At 49.0% G+C, this 14,637-nt stretch overlaps 1 protein-coding gene across 2 annotated transcripts; it reads left to right on the top strand.

Annotated features, from left to right (window-relative positions):
• Window positions 1–5,945: 5,945 nt before the first annotated feature.
• TEX261 (testis expressed 261) lies at window positions 5,946–13,865 on the top strand. 2 transcript variants are annotated; one of them, XM_081021241.1, is made up of 6 exons: window positions 5,946–6,100; window positions 8,167–8,246; window positions 9,393–9,546; window positions 10,500–10,567; window positions 11,687–11,725; window positions 12,497–13,865. In XM_081021241.1, exons 1-6 carry the CDS (start codon window positions 6,031–6,033, stop codon window positions 12,830–12,832), a joined length of 747 nt encoding a protein of 248 aa, XP_080877367.1. In that variant the 5' UTR covers window positions 5,946–6,030; the 3' UTR covers window positions 12,833–13,865. The 2 variants fall into 2 exon arrangements, with proteins under 2 accessions (XP_080877367.1, XP_080877368.1); XM_081021242.1 differs by having other exon boundaries at window positions 11,623–11,725; window positions 12,497–12,758.
• Window positions 13,866–14,637: the final 772 nt, after the last annotated feature.

The raw sequence follows: 14,637 nt of genomic DNA, 5'->3' as shown, positions 1-14,637 counted from the left end.
CCAGGAAAGCAAGAGGGATCAGTGTGCACCAATCCCTCTTGTTTTCCTGGCTTCAGCGAAAGCTGCACAGCCTGCATTCGCTCCATAAGACGCACACACATTTCCCCTTACTTTTTAGGAGGGGGAAAGTGCGTCTTATGGAGCGAAAAATATGGTAAGGAATGTTGCATTTGACTGCACCAATGGATTACATCCCCCCGATTCTAGTCCTCATGGTTGCTAAGACTGTTTTGCCCAATGACTTCTTGTCAGGGAATGCATGGTAACCGGCCGGGTGTTTCATGAGGGTCTCTGCCTGTATCCCTCCGGGCCGACTCACCTGCACCTGACACCTGAGCTCCATCCCTCCCGTTTCATCGCTGATGGGAATCCGTGGCACATTCCCCCACCTTCCTGTGTGCCAGCTTTGCCTGGCACAAATCCTCCTCAGCGCCCTTGATCTCTGTGCCACGCGAGGCCTCTCTGTCCACAAGCATTAGGGCCAGGCGAGACAGGTGCCGAAGAGACAGACCCCTTTTGAAGCTGGGTCAAGGGAGATCAGAGGCATGTGCAAACGTCCCTCTGCGTTAGCCTCTCTGGTGGGGTCAGATGGAGTGCCACTCGCAAACGCGGTGCTCCTCGCCACTGCCTCCCCCCAGCCTCCTCCCCCCCCCCAAGAGTGGAGTTGGTGCATGAAAGCAAGTCTGGGTGTGAGTGCCTGTAAATGGCATCAGCAGCATCAAGGCCGGGGAGCGGAAGGGAAGGTGCTCTGGGTGCAAGGGAAAGGAAGGCAAGCCCAGGGCAGGATTGTGCCCAGGCAAGCTGAAGTAGGGTTGCCTTGTTTCAAACAGTGAAAATCAGGACAGAAAAGTTGGCAAAATTGCAAAAAATATATATGACGTTTTCGAGCTATTTTTATGGAAAATCGACACCCTATGTCTGGATTATCCTGGACATTTCCCCTGTTTCCACCTGGATACTGCTGCCGACCCAGTATTCTGGATATGTCCAGGAAATTCCAGGCATATGGCAACCCTAGTTGAAGGCAGGAAGTCAGGGCATTTGTTTATTTATTGCATTTGTGTTTATTTATTGCATTTGTTAAACCACAGAGCCTAGGGCTTGCCGATCAGAAGGTCGGCGGTTCGAATCCCCGCGATGGGGTGAGCTCCTGTTGCTCGGTCCCTGCTCCTGCCAACCTAGCAGTTCGGAAGCACGTCAAAGTGCAAGTAGATAAATAGGTACCACTCTGGCAGGAAGGTAAATGGCATTTCCGTGCGCTGCTCTGGTGCACCAGAAGCAGCTTAGTCCTGCTGGCCACATGACCCGGAAGCTGTACACCGGCTCCCTCGGCCAATAAAGCGAGATGAGCACCGTAACCCCAGAGTCGGCCACGACTGGACCTAATGGTCAGGGGTCCCTTTGACTTTTGATGGGGTGTTAGGGGAAGGATGGTACTTCTGGTGGGGGACATGTCCTGCTCCTTCTGGAATAGTTTGTGCACCTATGGTCCCTGCTCTGCACTGTTATAAGAATTCTAAGGTCTCGGATATAGAATAAATGTTCATAAATGTACAGGGCAAACACATACGTTAAGTATATAAACCACGTGTCTGAAATAGTACTGTTGCTCATGCAGCGTTTTGCCCCAGAGGCACGCTCTGTTTTCTCTCGAGACAGACAGATGCCGGCAGATCCCTTTTCCTCCGAGGAGCTCAAGGTGGCGTACATGGCTCCCCCATTCCTCATTTAACGTTTACAACAACCCTGCGAGGTAGATTAGGCTGCAGGGCAGTGAGTGGCCCAGGGGCAAGGGTTTAAACCTCAGTTTCCCAGGGATTAATCAGATACTCACCACTATGCCACACTGGGTCTCACTGACCCATCTAGCATAGTATTGCCTGCACTGACTGCCAGAAGCTCTCCGGGGTTTCAGGGAGGAGAAAGCTCTTTCCCGGTCCTGCCTGGGGATGCGGAGGCCTACTGCATGCAGATGCTCTGTCTCAGAACTACGGCCCAGCAAACCCTCAAGCAGCGGACATGAGCCCAAGTTCCTTCCCTTGGGTAAGCCGTTTTTTCAAGTAAAGGTCCTACCCTTCATTTCAAGATGAAGTGATTGATTGGCGTTCCATCTGGCTCATGCTTCAGCAACCTATGACCACTTGACCTCTTTGATCTGCAGAATTAGTGCCCCATAAGACCCATTTGACATTTCATAGAACTGGAAGGGATCCTGAGGGTCATCTAGTCCAACCCCCTGCAATGCAGGAATCTCAGCTCAAGAAATCTCCAGCCTCTGCCTCAAAACCTCCAAGGAAGGAGAGTCTACCACCTTCCATCCCACTGTTGAACAGCTCTTACTGTCATAAAGTTTTTCCTGATGTTTCCTCCTTTCTTGTAACTTGAAGCCATGAGTTCGAGTCCTGCCCTCCAGAGCAGGAGTAAACAAACACGCTCCATCTTCAGCATGACAGCCCTTGAGATATTTGAAGGCGGCTCTTGTATCGCCTCTCAGTCTCCTAACTCAATCTTCTAGTGTGGCAGCATCTGCACTTTGGAACTCCCTGCCTATTGACATCAGGCAGAGGTGCCTTCGCTGTACTCTTTTTGGCACCTGCTAAAAATATTTTTGTTCAGACAGGCCCAGCCAGATGTTTAGAAAACTGCTGCAGATTTGAATCTGTTTCTAAACGATTGTTGGCTTCACTTTTCCAAAGTCTTAAATTATTGTGGTTAATTTTTCTTGTGGATAATTTTCTTGTTCCACCTTTTTGGTAAACCGCTTTGAGGTTGGTTGGTTTTTGCAATCAAGAAGTGCATATGTTTAATGAAAATAAATGAAAGGGCCTGGAAGGCGGCCTTCCCCAACCCAACTTGGACCACCTGCAGATGTTTTTGCCTACATCTCCAAGAACCCCCAGCCTGCGCAGCCAGCTGTGCAAAGAGCTGCTGTCAGGCTTCAGGATGAGGCCAACCTGGAGCTGAGTCTGCTGCTGCTGCTCCTCTCCAGCCTTCCTGATCCCAGCCGTAAACCTTAGGGAAGCAGATCCGCCTCGACGTCCGTGACATTGCAATTGCCAAACGTCTCTAATTACGTGCATTTTATGTCCTTTACCTTTTCTAAATGACTTTTCCTGGCTTGTGCCTCCAATATTCTCCGGCTCTTCTTTCCCAAAGGGGAAATGCTGCGATTGTCGCAGGTCGGAGCAGGGAGGGAAGGAGAAGGAACGCCTGCCTCCCAGCTTCTCACCCAGAGCCTCCGTGACATTTAAGGGGCTCTGATCCGATGCAGAAGGTCATCTCCTGGGCTCCCATGTCTGCTGGAGACCCAGAAAGGAGCAGATGGGGTGATGGCTTGGGGCTGGACCAAGAAGTACGCTAAGAATCAGCCGTTCCACATGCCAGGCATCTGGAGACGGGCACCCCAAGCTGCTTCCTGGGCTCAGCTGAAAATATCACTGGGCTTTATCCTGCTGAGGGTCAAAAATATGGAGGGGACTGGTAGGCCCAAAGACCCTCTGGGTGTTCTTACATTTCCCTACCCATGATACAAATGGAGGGCCACAAAAAGGACAGAGATGCCTGCGGTGTTCAAGTGTTCAATCCGTGGCAGCTTTTTCACACATGCAGGTCATCACTTGAGCTTGCTTTTCTGGGCCGGTCAACGAGGACTTGGAAAAAGCCCTGGGACTTTCTCCACTCCTCCTTTTAAACGCCAGCTGAAGATTCTTCTGTGGCTTTTCAGACAATATTGCAACTAATTTTGATCCAATTTAGTAATTGCAATACAGTGGTACCTTGGTTCTCGAACGTATCGGAAGTCGAACGTTTCAGTTTTCAAACGCTGAAAACCCGGAAGTAACTGCTTTGGTTTTCGAACCAAAAATGTAGTATAAACACTGGCATCTGGGAAACACTGGCCTGCGAGCGCTCCTGTTGGAGAAAAGTCTTGACCAAAAGCGTCATGGGCTTTGAAGACGCTCGAACTCAGGACACAAGGGAGAAATGTGCCAAGAGGAAGGCACGCTTGGCAAATCCACTCCGTGATCAACTCCCACCCAGAAACCAATGTCCCCACTGTGGAAGGACGTGTGGATCCAGAATTGGCCTCCACAGTCACTTACGGACTCATTGTTAAAACCATGTTTGTGGAAGACAGTCTTGGTTACGAGGGATCGCCAAAGAAGAAGAAGATGGTGGTATTGTTTTTGTTTGTTACCTTGGCATGTATTTTTGTGTTTTTATATTGTAAACCGTCCTGTGATTCTGGGATGAAGAGTGGTATAGAAATGTAATTAACAACAACAACAATTACAGTGGTACTTTGGGTTAAGTACTTAATTTGTTCTGGAGGTCCGTTCTTAACCTGAAGCACCACTTTAGCTAATGGGGCCTCCTGCTGCTGCTGTGCGATTTCTGTTCCCATCCTGAAGCAAAGTTCTTAACCCGAGGTATTATTTATGGGTTAGCAGAGTCTGTAACCTGAAGCGTATGTAACCCGAGGTACCACTGTCATTCATTGTTAGCAACAGAAAGTCAACATTACTGGTGAGCCTAGTGGTTGCTACAATTGCAGAAGAATCGCGGAAGTGCAGTTGGGAAGGGGCCTCCAGGGGTCATCAAGTCCAACCCCCTTCAAGGAGCCTTCAAGATTTGAAAGAGAATTACTGAATAGTAAAACTAAAATAATTGCAAAAATGTATAGACTTCTTTTAGACTACGAAGTAATGGATGAGGAAGTTAAGGCTTCAATGATAAAGTGAGCCCAAGATGTGGGCCGTCCAATTATGCTAAAAGATTGGGAAAACTTATGGAAGGTAAATTTGAAATTTACAGCCAGCTACAATATAAGAGAGAACATGATGAAAATGGTTCACAGGTGGTACCTCACTCCTTCCAGATTATCAAGAATGTATAATAATTTGGCGAATGCTTGTTGGAGATGTGGAGGAAATAATGGTGACATGATCCACATGTGGTGGACGTGTGGAAAGATTAAGATTTTTTTTGGGGGGGGGGGGAATATACGATGAATTAAAAAAGATGATGGGGATAACTTTTACCAAAAAATCGGAGGCATTTCTATTAAGTATTTTAGATAAAGAGATCCCCAAAAATCTAAGAGAGGTATTTTTGTATGCAACCGCAGCGGCTCATATACTTGTGGCCAAGGGATGGAAAGATCACGAGGCTCCAAAAATAACAGATTGGCAAATCAAATTACAGGAATTGGTGGAGACTGCTCAACTGACTAGTAAACTCAGAGGAAACTCAAAGCAAAAATTAGCGGAAAAATGGGATGTTTATAAAAAATATGTTCAAAAATACAGTAATAGTTTTGACTCCGTGCTAGCATTTGAGTGATAAAGGAAATAAAAGGAAGTGGACTACAATTAAGGATTTATTATGTTTTCAGAATGTATTAGAAAAATTATATAGAAAGGCTTATTGTTTTGTGTACATTCAATTGTAAGATAAAACATATGCAAAGGGACTTGACAGGAAGTCAAAGTTGAAGAAAATATTTTGGAAGATAAAAGGGGGGGAAATATTTACTTTCATTATTATCATTTTCTGCGCGGGTGTGGGTGTGGGCATATATGTGTTGTTGTATGCAATGTAAGGGAGGAAATAAGACTGTAAATAACAAATAAACTAAATACTGATGTATATAATTTTTATTTCTTAATTATATTTTGTGGTAGTATGGCTGTATTGTTTTTTTGAAACATAAAATCATTCAATAAAAATTATTAATTTATTTTTTTTAAAGTCCAACCGCAGCCGAGTCACTGCCCCGCCCCCGATATCTATCTATCTATCTATCTAGGCAGGCATCCCTCGCTTTTGCTTCGCTGGCTGTGGGGAATGGGGGAGCTCCCCCTGCAGTGCGTCCTCCGAGCCGCCAGAGGCCCCCGCGGCGCTCTCTCTATCTCTCGGCCGCCTCCCTCCGTGACGCGCCGCCTCCCACCCCTTCCTCCTCGGCCGGAAGTGGCGGGGCGGAGCCTCGGCTGCCGATCCGCCGGGTGAGGCGAGGCGACGACGGCGACGATGTGGTTCATGTACGCGCTGAGCTGGCTCGCGCTGCTCATCCAGGCCGCCTTCGTCACGCTCGGCATCGGTGAGGAGGCCCCTCGGGACCAGGCGGAGGGGGAGGCGCCACCCCTCCCTCCCTCCCGGCCACTCCCCCCCGCACCCCCACAAGTGGTCTCTCCCTCCTCCGCGGCCCGGCCGACCTCTCTCCTCCTCCCCCCCCTCGAGTCCGGCAGTGGTACGGCCCGGCTCCGGCCGGCCAATAGGCGGTCGCGGCCTCCCTTCCCTCGCGCCCGAGGAAGAGGGAGGGGGCGTGGCCGAGGAGCTGCGCCTGCGTGGAGCCTCCCCGTGCAGGCGCAGTCTACCTCTGAGAAGCAGCTGAGCGGGGGGGGGGGGAATGGGGCCCGGCCGGCTCTCAGGCCAGTGGCCCATCCGGTTCAGCCTCCTGCGCTCACTGCCAAGTGCCTGTTGCGGGAAACGCGCAAGAGCCCCGTCTTTCCTCCTTCGGTTTCCAACAGCCGCTGTGCAGAAGCATTTCTGCCCCGTGTGGGAGAGACCCAGCCAGATGGGCAGGGTGTTAATAAATTATTATTATTATTATTATTACAGTGGTACCTCAGGTTACAGACGCTTCAGGTTACAAACTCCGCTAACTCAGAAATAGTACCTTGGGTTAAGAACTTTGCTTCAGGATGAGAACAGAAATCACATGGCAGCACTGGGAGGCCACATTAGCTAAAGTGGTGCTTCAGGTTAAGAACAGTTTCAGGTTAAGAATGGACCTCCAGAACGAATGCAGTACGTAACCAGAGGTACCACTGTATTATTATTATTATTATTATTATTATTATTATTATTAGATAGCCCTACTTTCCCTCCATAAGGGACGCGGGTGGCGCTGTGGGTTAAACCACAGAGCCTAGGACTTGCCAATCAGAAGGTCGGTGGTTCGAATCCCCATGACAGGGTGAGCTCCCATTGCTCAGTCCCTGCTCCTGCCAACCTAGCAGTTCAAAAGCATGTCAAAGCGCAAGTAGATAAATAGGTACCGCTCTGGCGAGAAGGTAAACGGTGTTTCCGTGTGCTGCTCTGGTTCGCCAGAAGGGCTTAGTCATGCTGGCCACATGACCCGGAAGCTGGACGCCGGCTCCCTCGGCCAATAAAGCGAGACGAGCGCTGCAACCCCAGAGTCGGCCACGACTGGACCTAATGGTCAGGGGTCCCTTTACCTTTTACTTTACCTTCCCTCCACTAGTTGGCCTAATCCTCTTCGTTTCATTTCTTTCCACTAAGGCCCATCCCTCCCTCCCTCCCAGATTAATTCCTCTTGGAATGTGGCTCGGTCTGTTGCTGCAAATAGGCAGCCTACTAGGGACTGGACAACTGGGTTTAGATGCCTTCGAAAGGAGATTAGAGCAATTAATAGAGGATCAATCCCTGGCTCTTAGGCAAGGGAGGAGCTGGTCTCTCTCTGATTATTGGTTGCTGGGGGTAAGGCGGGGCAAGGCCTTCATTCCTTGCTTGCCGGATTTCGGGAAGAAGCCTCTTAGTTTGCACCTCTGCAGGAGGGGCATGAATTTAGGATGAAGTGAGGATCTCACTTTCGCTCAGTGGCCGCAGTTGCTCCACCTTGGTAGTTTCACTCATTCTGTCCTGTTGTCTCCAAAGACTTTGTCGAAAGCTGACACTGAACAACCCCTCTGGTGGGATGCTGCATTGACTGAGGATGGAAAGAGCATGGCAAAGGAAATTTAAGCACCATAAGGAAAACTTGCAGAATAAAGCATTGTTTTGCTTGCTGTGTAACTGTTGGAAGTGATGGAATCCTTGAGTGCTAAGACGAGGGATCTTGTGGGAAGACATGGACTTCTTTTTAAAAAGAGTAACAATTGCATATTTATTGTGCTGCAAGCTGGTTTTCCGGAAAAGCTCAGAGATTTGAAATCTGAGGTGACAATGATTGCAAACTGAGTATTTGGCCTCAGCGCTTGATGTGAGCTGGGCATGTGAAACCCCAAGCTTCAGTTCCCATGGACCCACCAAAGCCACAAGACCTGGAATTTCTTACTCTTTTTGTAGTTCATAAATCAGAAGCTATGTGGCCAGAAGTTGTGGGAATTGTTGGTCTCAAGCTCCTTTTCTTCTCTCTTCCAGCGGCTGGCTTGTACTACTTGGCCGAGTTGATAGAAGAGTACACAGTGGCAACCAGCAGGATCATTAAGTACATGATCTGGGTAAGTCTCTGGCTGCCTTTGGAACAAGTTCCCTCCCTTATCTTATCAATGCCATCCAGTGGTGCAAGCCTCGCTGGCACAGTGTGAGACTAGGAAGGCCAAAATAAGTTCCAGGGGGAGGAGTTCCTCAGGCGGCTTATTGGGGACAGAGTGAGAGAGTTGCTTGGCAAGAAGCTTGTTCCAAACAAAAGCTGAACTTGAAAAGTAGTTCTTGCGAGAAGCCTAACAGCTTCTATGATCTTGCTGTCTTTCCTGCTGGCTGCTCACAACTGCTTTGTTCCTTTCACATTATTACTGTTTATATTTATTCAATGCATTCAGCTGCAATCCTAACCCCACTTATCTGAGAGCAAGCCCCACTGAATTCAGTGGACTTTTGCATAGGTGTGGTTCAGATAGCACTCATGGTCACTTTCCCCAAGAAGTCTCAAAGCAGCTTACAAAAATAAATGGCTGGTTCACTTTTGCCTGGGAGAAATGTCTTAGCCTGCTGCTGAAAAGAGGTCTGTGTCCGTGCCAGGCAAGCCTCCTTGGGGAGAGCATTCCATAAGCCACTACTGAAAAGGCCCTTCCTCTTTTTGGTACCCTCTTACGCCAGTGGTTCTCAAAGTGGGATTACCTTGGGGCTAAGAGGCAAGGGCAGGCAGAGGGCGATGGAGGTGTAAATGATTCTCAGGCTTTGAAAAACTGGTATCACTCGATCAAATTTATCCATTTTCTTGAATTAATGAAACTAAATTGTTTTGATTGGATTTTGAAGGAATGTGCAGTTAATTGGTGCTATTTTGAATTTTATTGCGTTGTCACATTCCTTCATGGGTTGTGCAAACCGCTATTGTGAATACAGTAATGCTTTTTATAGGGTGGGGTGGGTTGCACTGGGGATGAGTTTATGGAAGCAAGGGGTGGTGGCCCAATAAAGTTCGGGAATGCCTGCTCTGAACTAAGATTGTATATATTTGTGTAAGTCCCCCAGAGGGGATTAGTTTTCCATGTGCATCTAAATGGGTATAGAGCGAGCAGGATGGCACAGACCACAGAGAAACCAGACAGGCTGTTGGGTGAGATGGGAATCTTCCTTTTGTCTGCGGCCTGTTGGCATTTTCCCCTGCAGCAACAGCTTTCACTGACAATGGGGTCTCTTAGTTCTCCACAGCTGTGCTGGTTGGGCTGTACCTCTTTGAGCACTTCCCGGGCCTCATGGTGGGAGTTGGCCTCTTCACCAACCTGGTCTATTTTGGATTGCTGCAGACCTTCCCTTTCATCATGCTCACCTCTCCAAACTTCATCCTGTCCTGCGGTGAGTGCCTTTCAGATGCTGGGCACCAGATACCACAACCTCTAGTGTCAAAACAGCCTGTGCTGAATCTCCTCTGAGTCTGTAGGGTCTCAGCTCTTGCTTGAATCGATCTTGTGGCCAAGGAGCAAATTGCTCTGCCTTTGTCACTGTGTTCTTGCTCTCCCAGGTGGAAGATAGTCACTGTTTTTCCCCAGTGGATGAAGTGGGAGTCTTTGAGAAGGAGGCTTGTACCTTCAGGGGGGATCCCGATTTGGAAGTTGGTACAATGGATTGACCTGGAAAATTGTGCTGGCGTGTTACGCCTGTAGACAGGCAAGGCTCCATAGGCTGAGACCGGCTGCTTGAATGCTGCCTGGAAGGCTGGACAGCCCAAATAGGTGCCAGGGTATAGTGCAGCAGCTGGCCACTTCCTTGGCGTTGGATCTGTTCTGGAGGTTTAGGCAGCTGCAGGAGGAGACCGGAGGAGGCTGTTGGCCTCATATAATGAGTGAATGAAGCTGGGGTTGCTTCATTTATCTTATCTGGACTGCTCTTCTGTGCTAAGGACAATGTTCGGTCCTTTTGGTCTGAGCTCCACCCTTCACTGAAGCAAAGGTTAAATGTGCATATTCTTCCTGTTACCATCCCCACCCATCAGCATTCAGAATGCAAACTTGCCTTCTTGCTTTTTTCACTCTGTAAAACACCTCGAACTCTGAAGGTGCCATAGAAATAATAACACTCATTCAGATGCATCAACAAAACTAGGGTGTTTTCCTCCCCTCCTTTTTGCATAGTTACTCAGTTCAGTTGCTTCAGTTTGAACCCAGGATTCAGAGGTTTTACATATTTCTGGGCTTGGAGTTTTGATCACAGGAACTAGCAATGGATTAGTGGCGATGGGCAGGAGGGAGGCATGGCTGCTGGAGGCGCTGCTTCTCATCGTGTAATTTGCTTTTTTCCCCAATTGGCAGTGTTGGTTGTGCTGAACCACTACTTAGCGTTCCAGTATTTTGCGGAAGAGTATTACCCGTTCTCAGAGGTAAGAGATGCCACTGGCTGTCCCATGGAGCTTGGGCATTGGGTAGAAGGGCAGAGGTGAGCTGCCATGGTAAATAATCTTTTTAATAATTATTATTATATTATTTATACGCCACCCATCTGGCTGGGTTTCCCCTGTTGGGTCTGCACCACATTTTCTAGTTTCTCTGGACCTAGCCAAAAGACAGCTGAAAGGTTTGAGAGTCTCATGGCAAAGCGTTTTTATGCTGGCTCTGGGTTGTTGCTGATTTTGATGTTAATCTTAAAGGACCCTTACTGCAATCTAAAGGGTGCCACCGTCTCAGCAGGCAGAGGCAGCTCTGTTCTATCACTGTCGGTCCAGTATACCTGAAGGAGCGTTCTCCACCCTCATCGTTCTGCCCGAACACTGAGGTCCACCTCCGAGGGCCTTCTGGCGGTTCCGTTGCTGCGAGAAGCCAAGTTACAGGGAACCAGGCAGAGGGCCTTCTCAGTGGTGGCGCCCGCCCTGTGGAATGCCCTCCCACCAGATGTCAAAGAGAAAACCAGACTTTTAGAAGACATCTGAAGGCAGCCCTCTTTAGGGAAGCTTTTAATGTTTAATAGGTTATTGTATTTTAGTGTTCTGTTGGAAGCCGCCCAGAGTGGCTGGGGAAACCCAGCCAGATGGGCGGGGTATATATTATTATTATTATTATTATTATTATTATTATTATTACCAAAATGCTCCCATTTCATGTTGCATGTGTAGCACCTCTGCTAAAAAGAGAAATAGATTAGTCTCCCATCTGATCTCACACTTGCACTGCTAGCTCTTGAAACTGCCTCTGATTCATGGAGGAGAGGGCTTTTGATGGCTGCTATGCAGGATGGAGAGGAGAGAATCCTGCTTGCTGCTTTCCCATGAGCATCTGGCTGGCCACTGTGAGGACAGGGCCAGGCGCAGGGTACTCTTGTTCCTGGGGACTAAGACTCTATCTCTCATGTGGCTTTCTGGGACCCTGTGGGTTTTATTTTATTTGCAGAGCAGGGTTGGTTGCGGCTCTTCTTGATGCTCTCTCCATGTTTCGCCCCCAGGTGCTTGCCTACTTCACCTTCTGCCTGTGGCTAATCCCCTTTGCCTTCTTTGTTTCCTTGTCAGCTGGGGAGAATGTGCTGCCTTCCACAGTGCAACCAGGAGGTGAGTTCCGCAGGCCTGGCCTTTACAGCCCCTGCCTTCCCCCGGCCTGGTGGCCTACAGGTGTTTGGGAATTTCTGGGGAGGGGACGTCTTCAGCTCAGCGGCAGAAGCACAGGCTTTCTGTGCTCAAGGTCCCAGGTTCAGCTCCTGGTGCCTCCAAGTGAGGCTGTGGATGCCCCCTGCCTGAAATCCCAAGCCAGTGTTTCTGGACCAAATGGTATGCCTTGGTGGACGGCAGCCGCTGGGATGATGGGAGTTGTGGTCCAAAACATATTTCAGACACCAGGTTGAGAGGCCTGCTAACCAGAATGGTGGGAAGTCTGTAGCAGATTCTGCGGCTGAAATAAATGACTTGTATTATTATTTTACATTCCCTAGATGCATAGCAGAATTTGCTGGAAAGAACAGGGGATGGAGGAGGCGGCAGCTGTGCAAGTCAGGGCTGGTGGTGACTGAAGTGGTTGGGGTTGGACTGGTGGCTTTAGATTTTAGGAAATTTTAAGCTTACGAATGCCACCTTAAGAACAAGAAAGTTGACTTTCTGGATATGTGGATGCACAGAATGCCAAGAGAATGCCCTGTCTTACCTTCAGCCCAGCCAACTGATCAAATCTCCTAGGCAAAGGGGCACACTCCCAATCTGAGCTATTGAGCAATGCCTCCTAGGAACTACAAGTCTCATAGTGCAGTGCTTAAAGGCAACGGCTACAGCAGGACTCCCTCCCTCCCTCTCTGATGTGATGACTCCCTGGGTTTTTCTTTCTCTCCTCAGACGATGTGGTATCGAACTACTTCACGAAAGGGAAGAGAGGGAAGCGGTCTGGCATCCTGGTCATCTTCTCGTTCATTAAGGAAGCTATCTTGCCCAGCCGCCAGAAGATGTATTGAGCCCTCCTCCCAGCCGCCCCTCAGCGTCTTCTGCTCACGAGGAAACACACTCACCCCAAGTGAAACGAGAGGTCCCTGGGCCTCGGCCTTCCCCTCACCCTTTCGCCTGTCCAAGGGACGCGTTTGGGACGAACAGACTGCAAATTGCTGGGCAAGCAGCTGCAGACCTGGGCGGCCCACTCTCTGGGGTGGTTGTGCTTTCTTGACAGCCTGCTTGTGAGGTGTGTGTGGCCAAGGAAGGCAGCAGCCCTGTCCAAATCTGGATCCTGCGTCTCTTAAACTGGTTGGAGCCCCGTAATGAGCTGTTGCTGTCTTCTTCACATTTAAAAGCCAAAAACATTTCGCAAAAGGTGCTTTTGTCCATGGACTCACCTCTTCCCTGGTGTGAAGGTGTTCCAAGGTTTGACCGGGGTTCGAATGGACTTAATGATCGACACACCCAAGCCCTTCCCACTGCCAAGATTCTTCCAAAGAGTTTTATTTGTCGAAATCCATCGAGAAGCAATGGAGAGACTGGCTTTTCATAGACACTACTTGTTCAGAACATATCGTGACTTTGTAGGGGAGAGATGGGCAGGAGCCCAGAATCCTTCTCGTTTTTTGGAGGCAAATCTGTGATCAGCATTTGTGCAAATGGATCTTGCCTCAGTGACTAGGAAGCGGGAACCCCCTCTTGCCACATTTTGACTGGGGAGTCCTTTCAAGGATGCTTTGGGGGGGCAGTATGTGTGGAGGCTGTAGACATAACTTCATTTGGCAATCTAGGGATGATCATTTGCACAGATTTCCTAGAGCTGCACTATTCTTGCAGCACTCGAGGTAATAAATTGAAAGCCCCGTTTTTAAAAAAAAGATTGCTGGCATATCTCTCTCCCCCCCCCCCCCAATTCAGCAGTTTTAATAACCTGGAAGAACGCTGCCTTGAGTGAAAATCAAGCTTCACAAATACCTGAAAACATTGGGAGAAGAGGACAATGAAAGTGCAAATTAGAAACCTGGAGTGCAACGGGCTTTTTGTTTTCATCCAGGTTTGGAATCCAGTTCCTCCGGTTCCCATTTGGTTTCTTAAGGCGTGGGCAGGCACCTCCTCAAGTATTCTAGGATGGTTTCTGAAGAAAGAGGGCTCTGCTGCTGCTGCCGCCCGCTGCGTTGCGGATGTTGACGACAACACCACATTGTTCTCTCTTAAATTAATGGACGTTTTGGTTTCTGTCTGAGCACACCGTCTGTGTTAATAAAGGTGTTAGGTGAAATTTGCCTTAAAAGCGAAGAAAGGCGAGCCGCTCTCTCCTCTCACGGGTGCCTGGCGGAAGCTGGAGTGGACAGTCCTCTGGAATGGCGGGGTGTTCCTCTCTGGGCTGTTGCTCCGTCCCAAGGACTTGGAGGCAAGGCAAGCATTTGCCTGACCTCTTGGGAGGGGCTACCTGGGGTCTGGGCAGGAGCCAAAGCTTCTGGTGTGGGCTGAAGCATCTCCAGAGTGGACCCAACGCTTGCCGCTTTCAGGTGTGATGTGGGCCAACCCAGAGGTGGTGTTTTTGCTTTCCACCTCCTTGCCAAGGAACCCTGTGAGCTGGTTTGTTTTTTTAAAAAAGAAAATACTTTCCCTTTATCAGGCACTTCCTTCTGCATTGACAGCAGAGGAGGGGAAGTTAAAGCCTTTGCCATCATGTCAGCCTCTTGGCTATAGGGGGAGGACAAGTCTAGCCTATCCGGAGTCCCCTGTCTGCAGTTTGACGTACAGTGGTACCTCGGGTTACATAAGCTTCAGGTTACAGACGCTTCTGGTTACAGACTCCGCTAACCCAGAAATATTACCTCGGGTTAAGAACTTAGCTTCAGGATGAGAACAGAAATCGTGCTCCGGCAGTGCGGTGGCAGCGGGAGGCCCCATTAGCTAAAGTGGTGCTTTAGGTTAAGAACAGTTTCAGGTTAAGAACGGACTTCTGGAACAAATTAAGTATGTAACCAGAGGTACCACTGTACGGGGGTTTCATTCATTCCTGGAGCTGGTTTTGTGCCTGTGTA

Source organism: Podarcis pityusensis (genome assembly GCF_964106645.2).
Source record: "Podarcis pityusensis genome assembly, chromosome: 9".
NCBI lineage: Eukaryota > Metazoa > Chordata > Lepidosauria > Squamata > Lacertidae > Podarcis > Podarcis pityusensis.
This window is presented reverse-complemented; position numbering and strand designations above follow the sequence as displayed.

What these genes read in the sequence shown, in the direction of transcription:
- TEX261 (XM_081021241.1), top strand. Translation starts at nt 6,031, where the DNA reads ATGTGGTTCATGTACGCGCTGAGCTGGCTCGCGCTGCTCATCCAGGCC. An exon ending in TCATTAAGTACATGATCTGG is followed by an intron (nt 8,247 to 9,392) that starts GTAAGTCTCTGG and finishes GGGGTCTCTTAG; the next exon opens with TTCTCCACAGCTGTGCTGGT. An exon ending in TTCCACAGTGCAACCAGGAG is followed by an intron (nt 11,726 to 12,496) that starts GTGAGTTCCGCA and finishes TTCTCTCCTCAG; the next exon opens with ACGATGTGGTATCGAACTAC.